At 46.0% G+C, this 23,784-nt stretch overlaps 1 protein-coding gene across 1 annotated transcript in view; it reads right to left on the reverse strand.

Annotated features, from left to right (window-relative positions):
• The window catches only part of LOC147117770 (collagen alpha-6(VI) chain-like), a 207,914-nt gene that overhangs the window by 62,002 nt on the left and 122,128 nt on the right, over positions 1-23,784 (reverse strand). Inside the window, exons 17-22 of the mRNA XM_085989030.1 lie at positions 17,787-17,858; positions 17,675-17,701; positions 17,487-17,531; positions 15,433-15,486; positions 14,055-14,117; positions 519-584 (exon numbers count right to left, since the gene is read on the reverse strand). Of these exons, the coding sequence (XP_085845156.1) occupies positions 519-584; positions 14,055-14,117; positions 15,433-15,486; positions 17,487-17,531; positions 17,675-17,701; positions 17,787-17,858 (327 nt within the window). The remainder of the gene's footprint in view (positions 1-518; positions 585-14,054; positions 14,118-15,432; positions 15,487-17,486; positions 17,532-17,674; positions 17,702-17,786; positions 17,859-23,784) is intronic.

Consider the following 23,784-nt stretch of genomic DNA (forward strand, 5'->3'; position numbering starts at 1 on the left):
CACCTCAATTCTTCACTTGGCATCTCAGAAGACCATCAAAGGGATAGCCAAACTAGATATCCAATTATAAGCTTTTCCCATCATATGAAACAACAACATTGGCCAGGACATCAGGGAGACCTCCCCAGTTCTTCTTCAAAATAGAATCATAGCATCTTTTAGGTCCACATGAGGGGGCAGATGGGCCCTTGGTTTAACGTATACTCCAAAAGACAGCATGTGGGTAAAATAAACTGAAGGAGTAAGAGGACTAAAGATACAAGCTGACATGAATCAACTGAGCGGCCTGCGGGTGGCGCTGTCCAGGGAGAGTATAAATACACGGGCACGGGCCCAGCTTGCGCAGGACATTCTTAACAGGAACTAGTGAAGGACACAACTAGACCTCCATGTTGTAAAGCAGTTGATTAAAGCTTTGATTAACGCTTAGACCAAGTGCCTAGTAGTTTTCTTATGTCACAAGCTATGACACAGACAACATATTTTACACATCAGGATGTAGTTAGTAAGGAGTTTACCTGAGTGCCTGGGTATCCTGTTTCACCTTTATCTCCTTTAATGTAATTATTTATACCAGGGACACCCTGAAATATAAAGCACATACAGGTTACACACAAGATCTACTGAAAGCATTTCTGAGTTCTCCTCACTAAATCTTTAGTGGACTTTGGTGGCCATTTTTTCAGATATCGAAAGAAAATGACTTCTGCCAGCGCACATTTACATCTTTTAAAGAAAACATCAACCCAACATGGATAATTGCAAATCAGGGCAAGAACAAAATACACAAGAGCAGATTTTAACTCCCTCCGCCCCATGTAAATGATCGCAAACTCCGACCACTTGTACCGGGGCAATGTGAGGCCTGAGCAGCGGTGCTTAAAGGGGCTCAGAAAATGGCCCCTTCCTGGGCCTACAATAAAACTATGGGCCACTGCCAGTCTATCTATAGGCCCCCCGCCCCAGTGATCATCAACCCCCCTCTCCACTCCCAGGCTCCGACTGTCGGCCTCCTCAGCGCGGGAGCCGGCTGATTTCCTGCCCTCCCACAACTGCTGCAGCAGGGCTCCCGCTTGGTGCCGGCGCTGGTGAGACCTGGCAGGCAGGCAGCAGGCACTCTCTGCCCACCCACTCTCCGCCTGTAGTTAAAATGGGCCCTCACTTGCCATTAGGTACAAAATGGTTCCTGCCCAGCAGTATGATGGGGAATTTCCTTCATTTTATTGTGTGACATGGGTAGGTTTTCCGTGGCACAGTGTACGTGCCTGTCACACGTCTCTTCCCCCTTAGCTGTGTAATTTAATCAGTTTATTGAGAGCAAGTTTGTGACTGGAATCTCTCTGGAAATACTCAGCAGGTCAGGCAGTGTCTGTGGAAAGAAACAGGTCGAGGTTTCGCATATGGAGCCCTTCCTCAGAACAGGGAGACATTACAGAGGAACAGCATTTATAAAGGAACAGAACAAGGGAATGAGGGAGTGGGGAGAGAAAATTTTACTTCTGCCATTTATCCATCTCTGGTTCTCCACAAAACCACTTTACAGGTCATTCTATTTCTTTATCTGTGGCCATTGTGTGTATTCCCCTCTTCCCCCTTGTCCTGTTACTTTTTACATGCTATTCTTCCGTAATATCTTCCTGTTGTGAGGAAAGGTTCAGTGCCCAGAACATTGGTTTGTGCTCTCTCACCAGATGCTCTCTGACCCGCTGAGTGTTTCCAGTGCTTGCTGTCTTTGTTTCAGAATTCCAACATCTGCAGAATTTTGTTTTTCATTCCCTGGCCAGTGCCGGATATCCAAGTTGTAGCTGTGGCAACACTGCAGGTAATGGTTTTCCTGATGTTCCGTAGTTTGTGGTTAGCTCCCACTTTGACCCATTTTTGGAATTTTCCAAACTTACTCACACATCTAAAATCTCTTCTAATTGAACGCAATCTTTTTGTGTTCCTCTCAGTGCTCGTGAGGTATAAGCTAGTAACCTGTCGGAACACAACACTTAGCATGACCTGTCACATGGCATTTTGTAAATGTGACCTCTTTTTTTATGCCCAAAATGCTGTAAAACTGGTCCTGGAGATTTTGTGATCAGTTGCTTTGTTTGTTTGAAAGCTTCATCAGAAGTCGGTTTCTCATTTGAGAAGCATGTCCTCTTTTCATTAGGTTTCACAGTGGTTCTTGTTGTGTATGTACCTTTAAGAGAATAAATGGTCTCAGACTGCAGTACCGGCAGTGACCACCCCTGTATAAAAGGCGCTAGAGAGGCTCTGTTGTTTAGTTTCGCTATGGACTTCCACCAGTAAAGATCTGTTTGTTTTCACTCCTGCTGGTCCGTGTCTCAATCATTCACGGACTTAACACTGGCGACGAGTAAGAAACGAACTTACCTGCAACTCAGCAGCAGCTCCGACGACGTTGTTGAAGGTCGGAGCCAGAAGAAAGAAAAAAAAAGAGGCCATTGAAACTCGAGAAACGGGCGTCGACCGTCAATCATCGATTTAAAAACTTGCAGGAGAGACTGTCCAGAGCCAGGCTGGGTTCCTCGGTCTGTGGTTTCCCAGCTAATCGGGCTGGTGGCAGGTAGTGCTCTGATCCTTCCTGGGCTGCAGCGGGCTGAAGCTCAATCGGGTGGCTTTTCAACGGGGCCGGGCAGCGAGTCAGGAAGCAAAGAGAGAGAGAGAGGGTGGAGCACACAGGGTGCGGCCAGTGCTTCGAAGCCGGGCAGCATTCGGACCTAAGAAGAGGGAGGGAAGTGTCTCAAAGGGTCCGCTCCACGACGGGAAGATAATAAAAGAAAAAGAATTAATATTTAACGCGCAGGAAACCGTGGAAAGCAGCGCTAACAACAGCGGGGAAGAAGACAAAGCGCGGGAGGCGCCATTTTGTTAAATCGGGGAAGAAGGCAAAGCGCGGGAGGCGCCATTTTAGATTTGCAAGATGCCAAAGACTGGCTGTATCACTGCTTTTGATAATACATTAGAGGCCTGGACCACGTATGTGGAAAGAGTCGAGGTATATTTCGAGGCAAATGAAATAGCGGAGGGGAAAAAGGCATCGATATTGCTAAACTTAATGGGTGCTAGAACGTATGGCCTATTGCGGGATCTGATTACTCCAGCCAAACCGAAGGCGAAGAGTTTTAACGAAATTGTTGCTGTCCTACAGGAACACTTAAACCCTGCACCGCTGTTGATAGCAGAAAGATTTAAATTCCACAGGAGAACTCAGCACAAAGATGAGAGCAATGCTGAGTATCTTACGGAACTACGCAAGCTATCAAAGCACTGCCAGTTCGGAGCAGGACTGGCAGATACCCTACGGGACAAATTTGTCTGTGGACTCCTGAGTGAAGGAACACAGAAGAAGTTACTCTCAGAAAAAGAGCTGACGCTAGATAAGGCTTTCAGCGTGGCAGTATCGTATGAAGCAGCAGCCAGGGGAGCTGCAGAAATTCAACAAAAACCACAGGAATACGGCACCCACGAAATGACACGGGGATTTGCAAAATGTTATCGCTGCGGCAGAACTAACCATGGCCAGAAGGACTGCTGGTCCAAAGACAAAATATGCAGACAATGCGGGAAGATTGGACACATTGCACGAGTTTGTAGGTCTGGGAAGAAGACCAGCGACAACAAAAAGGCTACTAAGGAACCGTACAAGAAAGTACAAAAGATGACAGACAGTAGTTCCAAAGACCAGGTGAGCGATAGTGAATCCGGAAACAGGAGACTAAGCTGTCTCAAACTTCACAATGTAATCGCAAAAGAGGATCACCGAACCATTTGGGTCACCCTCACGATAGCAGGGTCCCAAGCTAAAATGGAATTGGATACAGGATCAGCGCTAACCGTCATGAATCGACAAGACTACGAGCGGCTATTTTCACACACACCCTTGAGAGAGACATCCATCGTCTTGACGACGTATACGGGGCAAAAAGTATACCCCAGAGTAAAAATAAGGGTGCCTGTCGAATACAATGGCAAGAAAATATGGAAATTGTATCTCTACGTACTGCCAAATGGTGGACCACCGTTATTGGGACGGGAATGGATCAGGAAGATAAACTTAGATTGGCATTCCATTCATGCAATGACGGTGGACGGTAAAAAAGAGGAAGACGTCACTCCTGGACGATTGTCAACAATCTTAGCTAACGCCAACGAGGTATTTCAACAAGAACTGGGCACGCTTAAAGGCATAACCGCCTCGATAAAAATAGAAGAGAATGCAGTTCCCAAGTTTTTCAAAGCGAGACCGGTACCATATGCAATTCGCTCAGCCGTCGAGGCAGAGCTGGAGAATCTGGAGAAGGCGGACGTGTTGTCTAAGGTCGACTGGAGCGAGTGGGCGACACCCATCGTTCCTGTCATGAAGAAAATGTTAAGCAATAAGTCCGGAGAGCCAAGGAAGATTCACATCTGTGGGGATTTGAAGGTGACGGTGAACCCTGTCCTTCGCACAGTACAATATCCTCTTCCAAGGATAGAAGACATCTTCGCCTCGCTGTCTAGAGGGAAACGTTTTACAAAAATTGACCTAGCACAAGCATATTTGCAGATGGAGGTTGAAGAGTCCTCTAGGAAGTATCTCACGATAAACACTCACAAAGGTCTTTACCAGTATCATCGATTGGTATTCGGAGTAGCATCGGCTCCGGCGATATGGCAAAGAGCGATGGAACAAGTCCTGCAAGGGATTCCGGGGACTCAGTGTTACTTGGACAACATCCTTGTAACAGGTGAAGATGACAGTGAACACCTTAACAACCTAGAACAGGTGCTCACCAGACTACGGGAACATGGGCTGCGAGTCAACCGCCCCAAGTGCAAATTTTTTAAGAAACAGATATCGTATTGTGGCCACGTGATTGATGAAGAGGGGTTACATAAGTCCCCTGACAAAATTGAAGCGGTTGTTAAGGCCCCAGCGCCTGAAAATGTGTCGCAACTGAGGTCATTCCTCGGGTTGGTGAATTACTATCATAAGTTTTTGCCGAATTTGTCGACAATTCTGCACCCACTGAATGCCCTGCTACGAACGGGGGTAGCATGGAAATGGAGCGATGATTGTAAGCGTGCTTTTCAGAAGAGTAAGGACTTAATCACTTCAAAGGAAGTATTGGCTCACTACAACCCAGCACTGCCAATCAGGCTGGCGTGTGATGCGTCTCCCTACGGCATTGGGGCGGTACTGTCACATAAATTCCTTGATGGTTTGGAGAGGCCGATAGCTTTTGCGTCACGCTCGTTAACTTCTGCCGAGCGTAACTACGCCCAGATTGACAGAGAGGCCCTCGGCCTAGTGTGGGGGGTGAAGAAGTTCAATCACTATCTGCACGGTCAAAAATTTACTCTACTAACCGATCATCAACCTCTTGTCTCCATTTTCAACCCTCAGAAGGGCGTACCGATAATGACAGCACAACGGCTGCAGAGATGGTCCCTTTTCCTAGGGGCACACCAATATGACATCGAGTACAAAGGAACTAAACAGCATGGAAATGCTGATGGATTGTCACGTCTACCATTGCCGACGGTGGAAGAAGAAGACCTTGCAGTGGATCCAATGGAGTTATTCCACTCGACCATAGTCGAATGTCTCCCTGTGACGAATGCAAACATAGAAAAGGAAACACGGAATGACCCGACACTATCACGGGTCTATGATTTAACGGTGAAGGGATGGCCAGCACATGGCGAACCACTGCTGCCAGCATTCTCGCCGAGAAGAGAACAGCTGTCAGTGTGCAGAGGAACCTTGATGTGTGGATCCAGAGTAGTAATTCCACCTAAGTTGACGGATAGAGTGCTCAATGAGCTTCATGAGGGTCATCTGGGTGGGGTAAAAATGAAGAGCTTAGCCAGAGCGTTTGTGTGGTGGCCGGGAATCGATAGAGAAATCGAAGAGATGACCAAGAGCTGTGCAGGATGCCAGAAGGTCCAAAACGCCCCACCACAAGCTCCTCTGCATCCATGGGAGTGGCCCTCATCTCCATGGCAAAGGGTGCACATTGATTTTGCTGGTCCCTTCAAGGACTCGATGTTTTTAATTGCGGTGGATGCACATTCAAAGTGGCCAGAGGTAATAAAAATGTCCTCAACCACCACGGAAAATACTATCACAGTTTTACGAACCATATTCGCCAGGAATGGGCTGCCTGAACAGATTTGCTCTGACAATGGACCACAGTTTGTGTCTGAAGAGTTCCAGACACAAATGGTGTTAAGCATTACACATCTGCCCCATATCATCCAGCCACTAATGGATTGGCCGAGAGGTTTGTCCAAACATTCAAGAAGGCTATCAAGGCAATGTGTAATGAAGGTATACCCCTACAACACAAGGTGGACAACTTCTTGTTTGCCTACCGGAATGCGACACATGCGGTTACCAACCAAACTCCAGCCATGATGTTCTTCAATCGAAGACTACGATGCCGCTTGGATTTGGTTAAGCCAAACGTCCGAAGAGATGTGGAGAACAGGCAGTTTCAGAATATGAATGAAAGGCCGACCAGGAGTTTTAAGATAGGTCAACCAGTTTTGGCCCGGGACTACCGCACTGAGAAATGGCAACCAGGAACGATTTGTACACGACAAGGACCTCTCATGTATACCGTGGACGTTGGGGAGAGCATTGTAAGACGCCATGCTGACCAGATTCTAGAGTCACTGGAAAACGTCAACTCCACACCACGATCTGATACACCTGGTAATGAAATCGACGTTCCAATTGCAGCTACCGCAGAACTGGTAATATTGGAAGCAGATGAACCAAACAACGACATTGATTCCGACTCAACATTACCAGAAGAACCTGATACCCCAAAGAGGCGTTATACAGATAGAATCAGGAAGCCTCCTCAAAGACTGAACTTATAATTGCTTAAACTTAACCAATGTATCTAGCAACAGTAATTGTGATTGTAATTCGTTATCATTTAGTTGTTAAATGAATGTTATGTACTGTTTATCTAAAAGGGGAGGAATTGTTGTGTATGTACCTTTAAGAGAATAACTGGTCTCAGACTGCAGTACCGGCAGTGACCACCCCTGTATAAAAGGTGCTAGAGAGCCTCTGTTGTTTAGTTTCGCTGTGGACTTCCACCAGTAAAGATCTGTTTGTTTTCACTTCTGCTGGTCCGTGTCTCAATCATTCACGGACTTAACAGTTCTGAAATAATATTGCAGAAAATTCCAGAAGACAGTCCAACAGACCAACTGTTATCTGAAGTCCTGCTCTTGTCTTTGAGGGGACCTCCTATTCTGAACAATTTTAACCATTTTAGAATTTGGTTCAAGAATACAGAAGATTGAGGGGTGATCTGATCAAGGTGTGTAAAATGATAAAATGATTCGCTGGGGTAGAGACAGAGAAACTCTGGTGGGCGAATCAAGAATGAGGGGACAGAATCTTAAAATTAGAGCTAGGTAATTTAGGAGGGAAATCAGGAAGCACTTTTTCCACACAAAAAGCAGTAGAAGTCTGGAATTCTCTCCCACACAAGGCTGTGGGTGTTGGGTTAATTGGCACTTCCAAGACTGAGATCAATAGATTTTTGTTGGATAAGGGTATCAAGGGATATGAAGCTAAGGCTGGTAAATGGAGTTGATAGTACAGATCAGCCATGATCTAACTGAATGGTGAAACACGCTCGAGGGGCTGAACGGTCCACTACTGTTCCTTAGACTGCTGTCTATAATTGTATGTCTCAAATACATGACCTGTGAACTACATCTTGCATTTTGTCCTCATTGTCCATTGGGTTTTCCTTCTAGTATTTCTTGTTTCTGGGCTTGGTTCCACAGAAGATTTCTTACCAAGAATTGCTTCTGTAAGTCACAGTCCAGTACATTCAAAACATAAGAGCATATTTTCCAGTTCCTGCTCCTGGGACTATTGGATTAGCTCAGCACAGTGAATACAGAAGAATCAGACGAGGAGAAAAGCACAACTCCAAGGACGCTGGCCCAAATTTAAATGAACAGACAGAAAATTGGGTGGGGTCTGTTCGGGGCAAGCAATCCCCCCACCCACCCACCCAATTTGTTGCACCCAGGCAATCCATTAGCTTCAGGTGCAGGAACAGGAATATCTGCCTCGTACCTTTCCCCCAAAGGGCCTTACTTTGTGTATTTTAGTCGTGTCTTGTCATTGTGCTGAATTTTGCTCTGCTGCTCCCAAGTTATCACACTGGCTTGTGCACTGGTGCCACGCTAAATGCCGAGCTTGATTTTGCCGACCAAGTTGTCTTCAACCCGATCATCATCCTCATCATCCACTGCTCCCCATCTCTAACAGCGAGCTAACATATAATTGGGCCTGGAGTTTCCTCCTTGGGAACCCAAAATTGCGTCCACTTTGCCGATGTCAAGTGGTGCCCAAGTATCCTCCCAATCTAATTAGAATACGCCCAAACTTAAAATGGCCGTAAATCAGCGTAAATAATCGGGGCCCGAGGAAATGTCGAACACACACCAGGATATTTTTTCTTTGAGTCTTAAAATTTAAGTCTCAGCTCATTTCACCATCATGCGTGCACATGTTAAAGAACCTGTAATCAGGGAAGCTTTTTAATTTTTACTGTGACTTACAACTGATGCCATAAAAATGCATTCAAAAGCAGGCCTCAGTGAGAATCATTTTGGGTGAAATGGCAATTGAGGTCAACGGAAAGCAAAATCGGGCAGGGTGTAAAACAGGCAGCCTATCAGATCATCTTAACTGTCACAGTGGGGGGGTAGGTTAAAGTGCCCCCAATGTGATTGCACCCCCGAAGCTTCTCAGTTTGGCCATTCCTCAGGCGTGAAAAAAAATGACATTTTATTGGAAGAGCTTTGACAACGTCAGCCTCTGTCATGTTTAGTTTTGCTTGTGTTTGGCTCATGTTTCGAAATGGGGACTTGTGCCAAAAATGGGAGAGCTGTCCCACAGACTAGTCAAGCAACAGCCTGACATAGTCATACTCACAGAATCATACCTTTCATCCAATGTCCCAGACCCACCAACGGTGGCGGAACAGTGGTATACAGTCGGGAAGGAGTGGCCCTGGGAGTCCTCAATGTTGACTCTGGACCCCATGAAGTCTCATGGCATCAGGTCAAGCATGGGCAAAGAAACCTCCTGCAGATTATCACCTACCGCCTTCCCTCAGCTGATGAATCAGTACTCCTCCTCCATGTTGAACACCACTTGGAAGAAGCACTGAGGGTAACAAGGCACAGAATGTACTCTGGGTGGGGGACTTAAGAACATAAGAAATAGGAGCAGGAGTAGGCCATTCGGCCCCTCGAGCCTGCTCCGCCATACAATAAGATCATGGCTGATCTGATCTTGGCCTCAATTCCACTTCCCTGCCCGTTCCCCATAACCCTCGACTCTCCTGTAGCTCAAATACCTGTCTATCTCCAGCTTGAATATATTCACTGACTCCGCCTCCACAGCTCTCTGGGGTAGAGAATTCCAAAAATTCATGACCCTCTGAGAGAAGAAATTCCTCCTCATCTCTGTTTTAAAAGGGCGACCCCTTATTCTGAAACTATGCCCCCTAGTTCTAGATTCCCCCACGAGGGGAAACATCCTCCCTGCATCTACCCTGTCAATCCCCCTCAGAATCTTATGTTTCAATAAGATCCCCTCTCATTCTTCTAAACTCCAATGAGTATAGGCCCAACCTGCTCAACCTTTCTTCATGACAACCCCTTCATCTCAGGAATCAACCTAGTGAACCTTCTCTGAACTGCCTCCAATGCAAGTATATCCCTCATTAAATAAGGAGACCAAAACTGCACGCAGTACTCCAGATGTGGTCTCACCAGCGCCCTGTACAGTTGTAGCAAGACTTCCCTACTTTTATACTCTATCTCCCTTGCAATAAGGGCCAACATTCCATTTGCCTTGCTAATTAATTGCTGTACCCGCATGCTAAATTTTTGTGTTTCACGTACAAGGATCCCAAATCCTTCTGTACTGCAGCATTTTGTCGTCTCTCTCCATTTAAATAATAATTTGCTTTTTTATTCTTCCTACCAAAGTGGATAACTTCACATTTCCACACATTATACTCCATCTGCCAAATTTTTGCCCACTCACTTAACCTATCTACATCCCTTTGCAGACTCTTTGGGCTGGATTTTGTCAATGGGGATGTGATGGAGGCGGGACTCCTACTTTTTGGGTTGTAGTCCCGCCTCCATCGACTTGTGGCCAACCCATGCTATTTTCCCTTGATTGGCCTTGTTAAGCCCACCCAGCGGGCTCAGCTGGCCAATTAAGGGACACCTGGTTACTGGTGACGTCAGCGATTGACATTTCATCTGTCAAGAGCTTTTGACAGATGAAAAATCAGCGTTAAAACACTGACAACCGGTCTTCTAACTTGAGTCCTTCTACTCAGACTCAGTTAGAGATCTTTCCAGACCAGAAAGCAGAGGCTGCAGATTTTGACATTTCAGCGGCCATTCTGCTTTCTGTGCCAGTGAACTGAGGGACTCCTGAGAACTGAAGGAAGGAAGCCTGCAGGAGAAAGTAAAGGTAAGTAAAACTTATTAAAACACTTTACACTTACCTCACACACTTACCTCTGCACACATGCACCCATCACTCACCTGCACAACGGACATCTCGACCCCTCCAACCCCTGCAGACCGACGGTCTGCCTAGCTAACTTGCCGTGGTTTGGAGCCGTCGGGAAGCCCACACTTAAGGGCTAAAAATAGGGATTAGGCAAAAAACTGCCCGTTAACTACCTGTTAACAGGCAGTTAATTGGCACTAATCCTCTTCCCACCTCGGGGAGGCGGCTCCCAGCACAGGTCGGATACCCACCTCCTGGGACATTGGCATGGAGGCGGGTTGGGGGCGGGATGGGTTCGTGCCCCACGATTCTGCAATTTTCCCACCACTTCCACCTCCAAACCCACCTCCACGGGGCTTGGAAATTCGAGCCCTTTGTGTCCTCACAACTTGCTTTCCCACCTATCTTTGTATCATCAGCAAACTGGGCTGCAGTACACTCGGTCCCTTCATCCAAGTCATTAATATAGATTGTAAATAGTTGAGATCCCAGCACTGATCCCTGTGGCACCCCACTAATTACAGTTTGCCAACCTGAAAATGACCCATTTATCCTGACTCTCTGTTTTCTGTTAGTTAGCCAATCCTCTATCCATGCTAATATATTAGCCCGAATCCCAACTTCATGGTCCATCACCAAGATTGGCTCGGTAGCACCACCACTGACTGAGCTGGCCAAGTCCTGAAGGATATAGCTGCAGACTGGGCCTGCAGCAGGTGGTGAGTGAACCAAAATGAGGGAAAAATATACTTGGCCTCGTCCTCACCAATCTACGTGTCGCAGATGCATCTGCCCATGTCAGTACTGGTAGCACTGACCACCGTACAGTCCTTGTGGAGACAAAGTCCCATCTTCACACTGAGGACACCCTCCATCGTGTTGTGTGGAACTACCACCATGCTAAATGGGATAGATTCAGAACAGATCTAGCAGCTCAAAACTGGGCATACATGAGGCACTGTGGGCCATCAGCAGCAGCAGAGTTGTATTCCATCACAATCTTGTAACCTCATGGCCTGGGATATCCCTCACTCTACCATTACCATCAAGCCAGGGGACCAACCCTGGTTCAATAAGGAGTGTAGAAGAGCATGTCAGGAGCAGCACCAGGCGTGCCTAAAAATGAGGTGCCAACCTGGGGAAGCTGTAACACAGGACTACATGCATGCTAAAAAGCGGAAGCAGCATGCTATAGACAGAGCTAAGCGATCCCACAATCAACGGATCAGATCAAAGCTCTGCAGTCCTGCCATAATCAGTCGTGAATAGTGGTGGACAATTAAACAACTAATGGGAGGAAGAAGCTCCATGAATATCCCCATCCTCAATGATGGCGGAGCCCAGCACGCGAGTGCAAAAGACAAGGCTGAAGCGTTTGCAACCATCTTCAGCCAGAAGTGCCGAGTGGATGATCCATATCGGCCTCCTCCTGAGGTCCCCACCATCACAGAAGCCAGTCTTCAGCCAATTCGATTCACTCCACATGACATCAAAAAAACGGCTGAACGCACTGGATACAGCAAAGGCTATGGGCCCCGACAACATCCCCGCTATCGTGCTGAAGACTTGTGCTCCAGAACTAGCCACGCCTCCAGCCAAGCTGTTCCAGTACAGCTACAACACTGGCACCTACCTGACAATGTGGAAAACTGCCCAGGTATGTCCTGTCCACAAAAAGCAGGACAAATCCAATCCGGCCAATTACCGCCCCATCAGTCTACTCTCAATCATCAGCAAAGTGATGGAAGGTGTCATCGACAGTGCTATCAAGCGGCACTTACTCACCAATATCCTGCTCACTGATGCCCAGTTTGGGTTCCGCCAAGACCACTCAGCTTCAGACCTCATTACAGCCTTGGACCAAACATGGACAAAAGAGCTGACGTGAAGTGAGAGTGACTGCCCTTGACATCAAGGCAGCATTTGACCGAGTGTGGCATCAAGGAGCCCTAGTAAAACTGAAGTCAATGGGAATTGGGGGGAAAACTCTCCACTGGCTGGAGTCATACCTAGCACAAAGGAAGATGGTTGTGATTGTTGGAGGTCAATCATCACGGCCCCAGGACATCGCTGCAGGAGTTCTTCAGGCAGTGTCCTAGGCCCAACCATCTTCAGCTGCTTCATCAATGACCTTCCCCCCAACATAAAGTCAAAAGTGGGGATGCAGCAAGACCTGGATGACATTTAGGCTTGGGCTGATAAGTGGCAGATAACATTCGCGCCACACACGTGCTAGGCAATGACTATCTCCAACAAGCGAGAGTCTAATCACCTCCCCTTGAGATTCAATGGCATTACCTATGCCGAGACCCCACCATCAACATCCTGGGGGTCACCATTGACCAGAAACTAAATAGGACCAACCACATAACTACTGTGGCAACAAAAGCGGGTCAGAGGCTGGGTATTCTGCGGTGAGTGTCTCACCTCCTGACATCCCAAAGCCTTTCCACCATCTACAAGTCAGGAGTGTGATAGAATACTCTCCACTTACCTGGATGAGTGAAGCTCCAACAACACTCAAGTAGCTTGACACAATCCAGGACAAAGCAGCCTGCTTGACTGGCACCCCATCCAACACCTTAAACATTCACTCCCTCCACCACCGGTGCACCGTGGCTGCAGCGTGTACCATCTACAAGATGCACTGCAGCAACACAACAAGGCTTCTTCGGAAGCATCCCCCAAACTCACGACTTCTACCACCTAGAAGGACAAGGGCAGCAGGCGCATGGGAACACCATCACCTCCAAGTTCCCCTCCAAGTCACACACCATCCCGACTTGGACATATATCACCATTCCTTCATCGTTGCTGGGTCAAAATGCTGGAACACCCTACCCAACAGCACTGTGGGAGTACCTTCACCACACGACTGCATAGGTTCAAGAACAAGGTCCACCATCACCTTCTCAAGGGCAACTAGGAATAGGAAATAAATGCCAACCTTGCCAGTGATGCCCACATCATGAGAATGAACCAAATTGACTTTCCTGTTCACTACTGGCATTTTGATTAACAGTTGTCTTCTGTTTCCAGCGGATAAGGCTGGACTTCAGCCTTACGGTCCCAGTGTAGTCTTCAGACAACATTGAGGCACTGAGAGAATTTGGCAATACAGTAGGAAGTGGCCAACTTTGTTTACAAGAGAAAGGTCAAACTAATGGATCACAGAGACACAGGCAGATTCATTTGAAACAGGAAGTGACTCCCAAATGTGACCATTAGGTTTGAGTTCACGAACTGAACCAGAGCAGAAGTCATTTGGATATCGAAATATTTTATTGTGCAGGTCAAACTGAGCATAAGTAGACACCTCAATACAAAATTCAGCATGTATTTAATTACTGAGAGCTGAACATGTTAAGGATTTAAAATGTTGCCTTGCCATGGTTATGCAGATAAAATTATCACCATGCAGTCAGTTTGAAATTATTTTGAAAGTCTATATAATGTAAAATGATGCTTTTCCACTTACAGGGTCACCTGGTAGACCAAGGTTTCCACGCTCACCTTTGTATCCTCTTGGGCCTTTACTTCCCTGAGGAGTTAATGTGACAGGTTAAGGTGAGACAGTTCATTAAAAGCTGTGGTGCTACTAGTGCTAACAAATATCAGGTGAAGTATATTTGAGAATTACTGGAAACAGATATGTAAAAGGGTCTTTGAGTATGTTGTTTATGAGCTCATTGTTATTAGAAAATGAACAAAAATATATTTCTATGACTGATCAGCATTCATAGAAACTGGGGTATTAGTTTCAACATACACAGAACTTTGAAGGTGGCCGGACATGTTGATAAGGCTATTAAAAGGCATACGGGATCATAGGCTTTATAAATAGAGCATAGAGTACAAAAGCAAGGAAGTTATGGTAAACCTTTATAAATCACTGCTCAGGCCCCCGTTGGAGTATTGTGTCCATTTCTGGAAAGCACACTTTAGGAAGGTTGTCAAGGGCTTAGAGAGGGTGCAGAGGAGATTTACCAGAATGGTACCAGGGGTGAGGGATTTCAGTTAAGTGGAGGGATTAGGGAAGTTGGGATTGTTCCCCTTAGAGGAGAGGAGGTTAACGGGAGATTTAATACAGGTGTTTAAAATTAAGGGTTTTGATAGAGTAGATAAGGAGAAACTGTTTCCACTGGCAGGAGGGTCGGTAACCAAAAAACACAGGTTTAACATAATTGACAAAAGAACAGGAAGGGAGATAAGGAGAATTTTTTTTACGCAACTAATTGTTATGATCTGGGATGCACTGCCTGAAGGGGCGGTGGAAACAGATTCAGTAGTAACTTTCAAAGGGGAATTGGATTAAATACTTGAAAAGGAAAATATTGCAGGGCTATGGGGAAAGAGCAGGGGAGTGGGACTAATTGGATTGCTCTTCCTGGCACAGGCATGATGGGCTGAATGGCCTCCTTCTGTGCTGTATGATTCTATGATTCTAGTGGGGACCATTCAGCCCATCGGCCCTGTGCTGTGGTAGTTCCACATCGGGACTATTTGCTGTAATCGGTTTTGCTGCTCTTTCTTTCTACTCTATATCTGTGGGTGCTTATCTACTTTCATCTGAAATGTTGTGATTGTCTCAGCTTCAACAGGCACTCATGGGAATGTATTCGGTATTCTAAAATCAAACTAATTTTATGTCAGGAATGGGGGAATAGAAAATTGAGAAGTCAGCGGGGTTTGGAATGGTTTGTACATTAGCTGTTTGTTTATAATGGTGGGGGATGAAATAATATTCAAATTCTACCTCTAGTGTTGTTTAACTATGGACTGCATAATTTTTATTATGTGTTGTGTATATTCTTTAAAATTAATAAACGTTTAATTGAAAGATAAATTTTTTTTACAGTCATTCCATCATTCCCTTTTTCTCCAGCTTCTCCAGGAATTCCAGGCTCTCCCTGTAAGAAGACAATATTTAGGATTAACTTTTCAAATACTTTTTAATATGTAAGCAAAAGAAAAAAAAATCAGGAAATGAATAAAAGAAAAAAGAAGACTTGCATTTATATAGCGCCTTTCATGATCTCAGGGCATTCCAAAGCGCTTTACAGTCAATAAAGCACTTTTGAATTGTAGTCACCGTTCTAATGTAGGAAACTTGGCAGCCAATTTCTGCACAGCAAGATCCCACAAACAGCAATGTGTTAATGACTAGATTATTTCTTTTTAGTGGTATCCATTGATGGATAAATATTGACTCGGACACCGGGGAGTGAGAAAGAATCAACTGTAAAACATGATATTTCCACGGTTCTTGTCTTAGAGAAAGGGAACCCGCCCCCACCTTTTACTGCTCTTTTACGTCCACCTGAAAGAGCAGACAGGAGCCTCAGTTTAATGTCTCATCAGAAAGACAGCACCTCCAACAGTGCAGCACTCCCTTGGTACTGCACTGGGAGTGTCAGACCTGGATTAAGTGACTCAGAGGTGAAAGTGCTACTCACAGCTGACACCTATGATTGCCTTACGGAAGAGTAAGTGAGTACCCTCACAGGATATGAGCGTGACAGAATTGACTGTACAACATGACCAAGAGGCATGTGTGAGTACATTCAGGGATCACATGCTCCAGTGGGGAGCTACACTCAAAGGAGCTCCAGGTCGGAACACAGCTAGGAGTGTGGGAAAATCAGCTGGCGATACCACACTCGATCGTTCTCCATCTAGAGAGTGCACGTGCAGATGTTGGGTTAAGACATTGGGGCAGTAATTCCTCCCCAAACACGTGAGTACGGAAGGGGTACTCACGCGTCTGGCCGGAGGAAATGCCGGTTTTCAGCATGCACAGCGCATGCGCTGAAAACCGGCATTTCCTCTCTAACCCAAGAGTTGAAGAGGCTAGCGCGTGCGCTGTAGGGGGCAGCGCGTGCGTCTTGGATTTCCTCTGTTTTGGGGGATTTGCGCATGTGTAAAGGCCTCCGGTCTTTACGCTTGTAAAAAGCACACGTAAGTATTTATTTTTACAGGTAAGTGGTGTTTTAGTGCAATTTAGAATTTTTTTTCCCACAGGTTTATTATTTTAAAGAATCTACAATAAGGTAAGTTTAGTTTTAGACCCTTTTTATTAAAAATGTATTTTTTTCAACAAAAAAAAATTATTGTTTAAATTATTTTTTTTTAACTTATTTATACTTAATTTAATGATTGGGATGTTTTTTAAATTTTTATTTAAAGTTTAAATAGTGTTTTGGGCCCCCGTAGTTTTCATGAGTTTGACAGTTCTTACTCTCAAACTCATGAATGAACCTTCCCCTCCCCTGATTGGTTGTACAGTGCTCACCTGATCCCAGCCGGCACATCGCACTAACTACGCCGCTGGATCAGGTAAGCACTGCGCGCTGACATCTGAACCGGGCCTGTGACAGGAAATGCAAGCAGGCCCGGGCTTCAGATGTCAGCGCACAGGGTGAGTGCAGATCGGGGGCTTGCACACGCGGCAAGCCCCCGACACCAAGTTCTGGGCCAATATCGAACTTGCCTGCGATGCTCTTCTGTGGGAGCATAACCTTCCAACACTCATTGCCATGAGTGGGGTGCTGGAGGATGACTGGTGTCTATGGAACTAGACAGAAAACTGCCATCAAAGTGATAAAACTCATAAACTAGTCTTTCACTTCCCACTGAGCCAGGTGAAAATAGTAAATAACACATGGGAAAGTTTAAATATGTCCGATCGCAAAATGTACTTTTTTATGTCATCATGTCAAAGCTTTCTGATTTCTAGAAAGATTTAAGAATACACAGGCAGGGTAGACTGTCACCTCAAGTCTCAGTTTTGCTCTTGTGGTTACATACAGCGGATAAACGCCCACTGTCCAAACACACATGATCCATCTAACCCAGCATTGGTGAATAGTCAGGAACCGCATCCCTACACTGAGCTTGAATCCTAAGGTACCTGCTCTCCAGTTATCCCATGAACACCATTCACAGCTGCTTCACCCTGTCAAGGGAACATTAATCCATCAGTGAACCGCTCTCAAAACGATTAACAGCTGCAATGCACTCTTCAATATAATAGCAAAATTAAATATATATTTTGGAATGAAGTATTAACATTTTAGTCAAGCTTGAAAATATATTTACCTTCGCTCCTCGATACCCCCTTGCTCCCTGAAAGAAAAAGATTCTTTGGTTAATAATGGAATTTTAAATTTGTAAATGAACCGCTATTGAAGTTTGCTCAATAAACACAAACCCTGAAGCCCCTGGGACCTTGGCATCCTTCAGCTCCTCGAGCTCCACCAACACCCGGGAATCCCCTGTCACCCTAAGAAAGACAAAACAATGATTTACTTGGTGATAACTTAAAAGGGCCTCATAGGGTAATATAAACACCACAATGCTCCCAGACACATCTCGGGTTTAACTGTATACCATGCAGTTTTTTCTTGTACTTTTCCTCAACCATTTTCAATTGCCCCTCCAAAAGTGAAAACTCAAAGAAAACTGGAATACACAATGAATGGTAGGACCCTAGGAAGGACAGAGGATCAGAGGGACTTTGGTGTGCATGTACATAGATCCCTGAAGGCAGCAGGACAGGTAGATAAGGTGGTTAAAAGGCATATGGGATACTTGCCTTCATTAGCCGAGGCATAAACTATAAGAGCAGGGAGGTTATGATGGAGCTGTACAAAACGCTAGTTAGGCCACAGCTGGAATACTGTGTGCAGTTCTGGTCGCCACACTATAGGAAGGATGTGATTGCATTGGAGAGGGTGCAGAGGAGATTCACCAAGATGTTACCTGGGCTGGAGCGCTTCAGCTATGAAGAGAGACTGGACAGGCTGGGGTTGTTTTCCTTAGAGCAGAGAAGGCTGAGGGGGGACCTGATTGAGGTGTACAAAATTATGAGGGGCATAGATAGGGTAGATAGAAAGGAACTTTTCCCCTTAGTAGAGAGGTCAATAACTAGGGGGCATAGTTTCAAGGTAAGGGGCAGGAGATTTAGAGGGGTTTTGAGGAAAAACTTTTTCACCCAGAGGGTGGTTGGAATCTGGAACTCACTGCCTGAAAGGATGGCAGAGGCAGGAACCCTCACAACATTCAAGAAGCATTTAGTTGAGCACTTGAAACGCCATAGCATACAAGGCTACGGACCAAGTGCTGGAAAATGGGATTAGAATAGACAGGGCTTGATGGCTGGCGCGGACACGATGGGCCTCTTTCTGCGCTGTATAACTCTATGACTCTATGGGCTGGATTTTCATTGAGGAGGCAGGTAGGAGACGGGACTACAACTTTTGGGGTTGTAGTCCCGCCTCCATCGAGTTCTAGCCAACCCACGCGATTTTGACTTGATTGACCTTGTTGAGCCCACCCAGCGGGCTCAGCAGGCCAATTAAGGGCCACCCGGCAACAGGTGATGTCACAGATTGACATTTCATCTGTCAAGACCTTTTGACAGATGAAATATCAGTGTTTGAAGCTGTCATACACTGACAATCTGTACTCCAGGTTAATTCCTTCCTCTCAGGATGATTTAGAGATCTCCCCGGAACAGAAAGCAGAGGCTGCGGTCATTCTGCTTTCTGTGCCGGTGAGATGAGGGACTCCCAAGACCTGAAGTAATGAAGGCTGTAAATGTAAGTAAAGGTTAGTAGAACTTCTTTAAACACGTTACACAGACCAAACACACTTACCTCTGCACTCATGCACCCATCACTCACCTGAACACTGGACATCTCGACCCCTCCAAGCCCTTCATCCCGACAGCCCGCCTCGCTAACTTGCCGTGGTTTGGAGCCATCGGGAATCCCACATTTCAACAATGAAAATAGGGATTAGGCTAAAAACTGCCTGTTAACTACCTGTTAACAGGCAGTTAATTGGCACTAATCCCCTTCCTGCCTCGGAGAGGCGGGTCCCAGTGTGGGGCGGGTACCCGCCTCCTTTGAAACTGGCATGGAGGCGGGTTGGGGGCGGGATGGGGTCGGGACCCCTGATTTCGGGATATTAAGCCCCCGCACGCCTCCAATCCCGACTCCATGGCCCAATGAAAATCCAGCCCTATGACTCTATGACAACAATAAAATTATTTAAATATTTAGGGTTTTTTGAATCAATCTATTTACATTTGCCAACACTTCACCAAGTTTACATTCTGCCTGATAAGTGAGCTGTTAATAATGTGCTGAAGCCATATGCCCTATGTCTGGTCAATTCTACATAATTTATGCTGAGTACAAACTACATCAGTACAAAACCAAGGTTACAAAAGCAAAATACTGCCGATGCTGGAAATATGAAATAAAAACAGAAAATGCTGGAAATACTCAGCGGGTCAGGGAGCATCTGTGGAGAGAGAAACAGAGTTAACTTTTGAGGTGGATGACCTTTCGTCAGAACTAGAAAAGGTTAGAGATGTCACAGATTTTAAGCAAGTGTAGGGGCAGGGAAAGGGGGGAGGGGAGGAAAGAACAAAAGGGAACGTCTGTGATAGGGTGGAAGGCAGGAGAGATTAAATGACAAAAGGGATGATAGTGCAAAGCAAAAGGAGGTGGTAATGGGACAAGTAGAGAAACAAAAGATGAAAATGGGAATGGCAGAATCATCAACAGCTCCCGGTGCCACGTGCTAGTGAGTATAGGAATAGGAAGATAGAACAGATGAATGCGTGGCTAAAGGGATGGTGCAGGAAGGAGGGCTTTAGTTTCCTGGATCACTGGGTCTGCTTCTGGGAAAGGTGGGACTTGTACAAGTCGGACGGTTTACACCTGAACCAGAAGGGGACCAATATCCTTGCGGGAAGGTTTGCTAGCACTGTTGGGGGGGGTTTAAACTAACTTGGCAGGGGAATGGGATACAGAGTGGAACTATAGTAGGGGGTGATTTACAGCCAAATACGGAGGAAAAAACAAGTCAGCTGGGAAGGCAGAGCAAATATATGAAGGCAAAAGGGAATATGGCAAGGCTGGAAGGCATTTATTTTAATGCAAGGAGTCTTGCAAATAAGGTGGATGAACTGAAGTTGTTGCTGAACACATGGGAGTACGATATTGTTGCTATCACGGAGACATGGTTGAGGGAGGGTCAGGACTGGCAGCTCAATATTCCGGGGTATAGAATCTTCAGGCGAGACAGAGGGGGGTGTAAAAGGGGAGGGGGTGTTGCAATATTAATTAAGGAATCAATTACTGCTGTAAGGAGGGATGATATATTAGCGGGTCCCTCTAATGAGGCCATATGGGTAGAACTTAAAAACAAAAAGGGGGCAAGCACTTTGCTGGGAGTGTACTATAGGCCCCCGAACAGTCAGGGGGAGATAGAGGAACAGATATGTAGGCAAATCTCAGAGAAGTGCGAAAATAATAGGGTAATAATAGTGGGGGATTTCAACTTCCCCAATATTAATTGGGATAGTCAGAGTGTGAAAGGCTTAGAGGGTGCAGAATTCTTAAAGTGCATCCAGGAGAGCTTTTTGAGCCAACATGTAGAAAGTCCTACAAGAGAGGGGGCGGTACTGGACCTAATTCTAGGAAATGTAGCCGGGCAAGTGGTGGAAGTGTCAGTAGGAGAGCATTTTGGCGACAGTGACCATAATTCGGTGAGATTTAAGGTGGTCATGGAAAAAGACAAAGACGGCCTGGAAATAAGGGTTCTAAATTGGGGTAAGACCGATTTTAATATGATAAGGCAGGATCTGGCCAAAGTGGACTGGGAGCAGCTACTTATAGGAAAATCCACATCAAAGCAGTGGGAGACTTTCAGAAGGGAAATAGAGAGAGTACAACGCCAACATGTTCCTGTAAAGGTCAAGGGTGGGACCAACAAGCAAAGGGAACCTTGGATGACAAGGGATATACAAAAATGCATTAGGGAAAAAAGGGGGGCTTTTGGCAGTTACAAAAGACTAAAGACGGAGGAAGCCCTAGAGGAGTATAAAAAGTGCAGGGGCATACTTAAAAAGGAAATTAGGAGGGCGAGGAGGGGCCATGAAATAACACTGGCGAGCAAAATAAAGGAAAATCCTAAGATGTTTTATAAGTATATTAAGGGCAAGAGGATAACCAGGGAAAGGGTAGGGCCCATTAGGGACCAAAGTGGCAATCTGTGTGTAGAGCCAGATAATGTAGGCAGGGTTTTAAATGAATTTTTTGCATCTGTGTTCACTATGGAGAAAGACGATGTAGACATAGAAATCGGGCAAGGGGACTGTGACATACTTGAACACATTAGCATCGAGAGGGAGGAGGTACTAGCGGTTTTAGCAGGCCAAAAAGTGGATAAATCCCCAGGCCCGGACGAGATGTATCCCAGGCTGTTGTGTGAGGCAAAGGAGGAGATTGCAGGGGCTCTGACACAAATTTTCAGAACCTCTCTGGCCACAGGGGATGTACCAGAGGACTGGAGAACAGCTAACGTAGTACCATTATTCAAGAAGGGTAGCAGGGATAAACCAGGGAATTACAGGTCAGTGAGCCTAACATCTGTGGTAGGGAAATTATTGGAAAAAATTCTGAGGGACAAAATTAGTCTCCACTTGGAGAGGCAAGGATTAATCAGGGATAGTCAGCATGGCTTTGTCAAGGGAAAATCATGTCTGACCAATCTGATTGACTTTTTCGAGGGGGTGACTAGGTGTGTGGATGAGGGAAATGCTGTGGATGTGGTTTACATGGATTTCAGTAAAGCTTTTGACAAAGTCCCGCATAGGAGACTGGTCAAGAAGGTAAGAGCCCATGGGATCCAGGGTGCCTTGGCGCGTTGGATCCTAAACTGGCTGAGTGGCAGGAGGCAGAGGGTGATGGTCGAAGGTTGCTTTTGTGACTGGAAGCCTGTGTCCAGTGGGGTACCTCAGGGATCGGTGCTGGGACCCTTGCTGTTTGTGATCTACATAAATGATTTGGATGAGAATGTAAAAGGTATGATCAGTAAGTTTGCAGATGACACGAAAATTGGTGGGGTGGTAAATTGCGAGGAGGAAAGCCTCAGGCTACAGGACGATATAAACGGGTTGGTCAGATGGGCGGAAAAGTGGCAAATGGAATTTAACCCTGAAAAGTGCGAGGTGATGCATTTTGGACGGACAAATAAGGCAAGGGAATACACAATGAGTGGTAGGATCCTAGGAAGTACAGAGGGTCAGAGGGACCTTGGTGTACATGTACATAGATCCCTGAAGGCAGCGGAACAGGTAGATAAGGTGGTTAAAAAGGCATATGGGATACTTGCCTTCATTAGCCGAGGCATAGAATATAAGAGCAGGGAGGTTATGATGGAGCTGTACAAAACGCTGGTGAGGCCACAGCTGGAGTACTGTGTGCAGTTCTGGTCACCTCACTATAGGAAGGATGTGATTGCTTTGGAGAGGGTGCAGAGAAGATTCACCAGGATGTTACCTGGGATGGAGCGCCTCAGCTATGAAGAAAGACTAAACAGGCTGGGGTTGTTTTCCTTGGAGCAAAGAAGGCTGAGGGGGGACCTGATTGAGGTGTACAAAATGATGAGGGGCATAGATAGGGTAGATAAAGCGGAACTTTTCCCCTTAGTAGGGGGGTCAATAACAAGGGGGCATAGATTCAAGGTAAGGGGCAGGAGGTTTGGAGGGGATTTGAGGAGGAACTTTTTCACCCAGAGGGTGGTTGGAATCTGGAACTCACTGCCTGAAAGGGTGGTAGAGGCAGGAACCCTCATAACATTCAAGAAGCATTTGGATGAGCACTTGAAATGCCATTGCATACAAGGCTATGGACCAAATGCTGGAAAATGGGATTAGGCTGGACAGGGATTGATGGTCGGCGCAGACACGATGGGCCGAAGGGCCTCTTTCTGTGCTGTATAACTCTATGACTATGACTCTATGAGCTGCCATCTGAAAAAATAGGCATTACCCTGATGGTGAAAATAACTTTAAGAGGACAATTATACATTTCCAAGGTCTGCAAAAAGTGTTGTTTTTGTTGTTTTGATTTGCTGTTACCACCTACTGCCAGTGTTAAGGACATCTCCTCACAGCGGGAGAAGAACTTGGGGTGGGAGGGGGAGGATCCAGTTGTCGTGGCCCATGTCGGAACCAACGGCATAGGTAGAACTAAGAATAAGGTTCTGCTGAGAGTGTTTGAGGAGCTAGGGTCGAAAATAAAACAGAGAACCTCACAAGTAATAATCTCGCGCAAATTGGCATAGGGACAAAGAGATTAGCAGGTTAAATGCATGGCTGAAACAGTGGTGTGAGAGGCAGGGGTTTCGAT

Source organism: Somniosus microcephalus, chromosome 5 (assembly GCF_052327205.1).
Source record: "Somniosus microcephalus isolate GS21.2 chromosome 5, FLI_Smic_1.0, whole genome shotgun sequence".
NCBI classification, from domain to species: domain Eukaryota; kingdom Metazoa; phylum Chordata; class Chondrichthyes; order Squaliformes; family Somniosidae; genus Somniosus; species Somniosus microcephalus.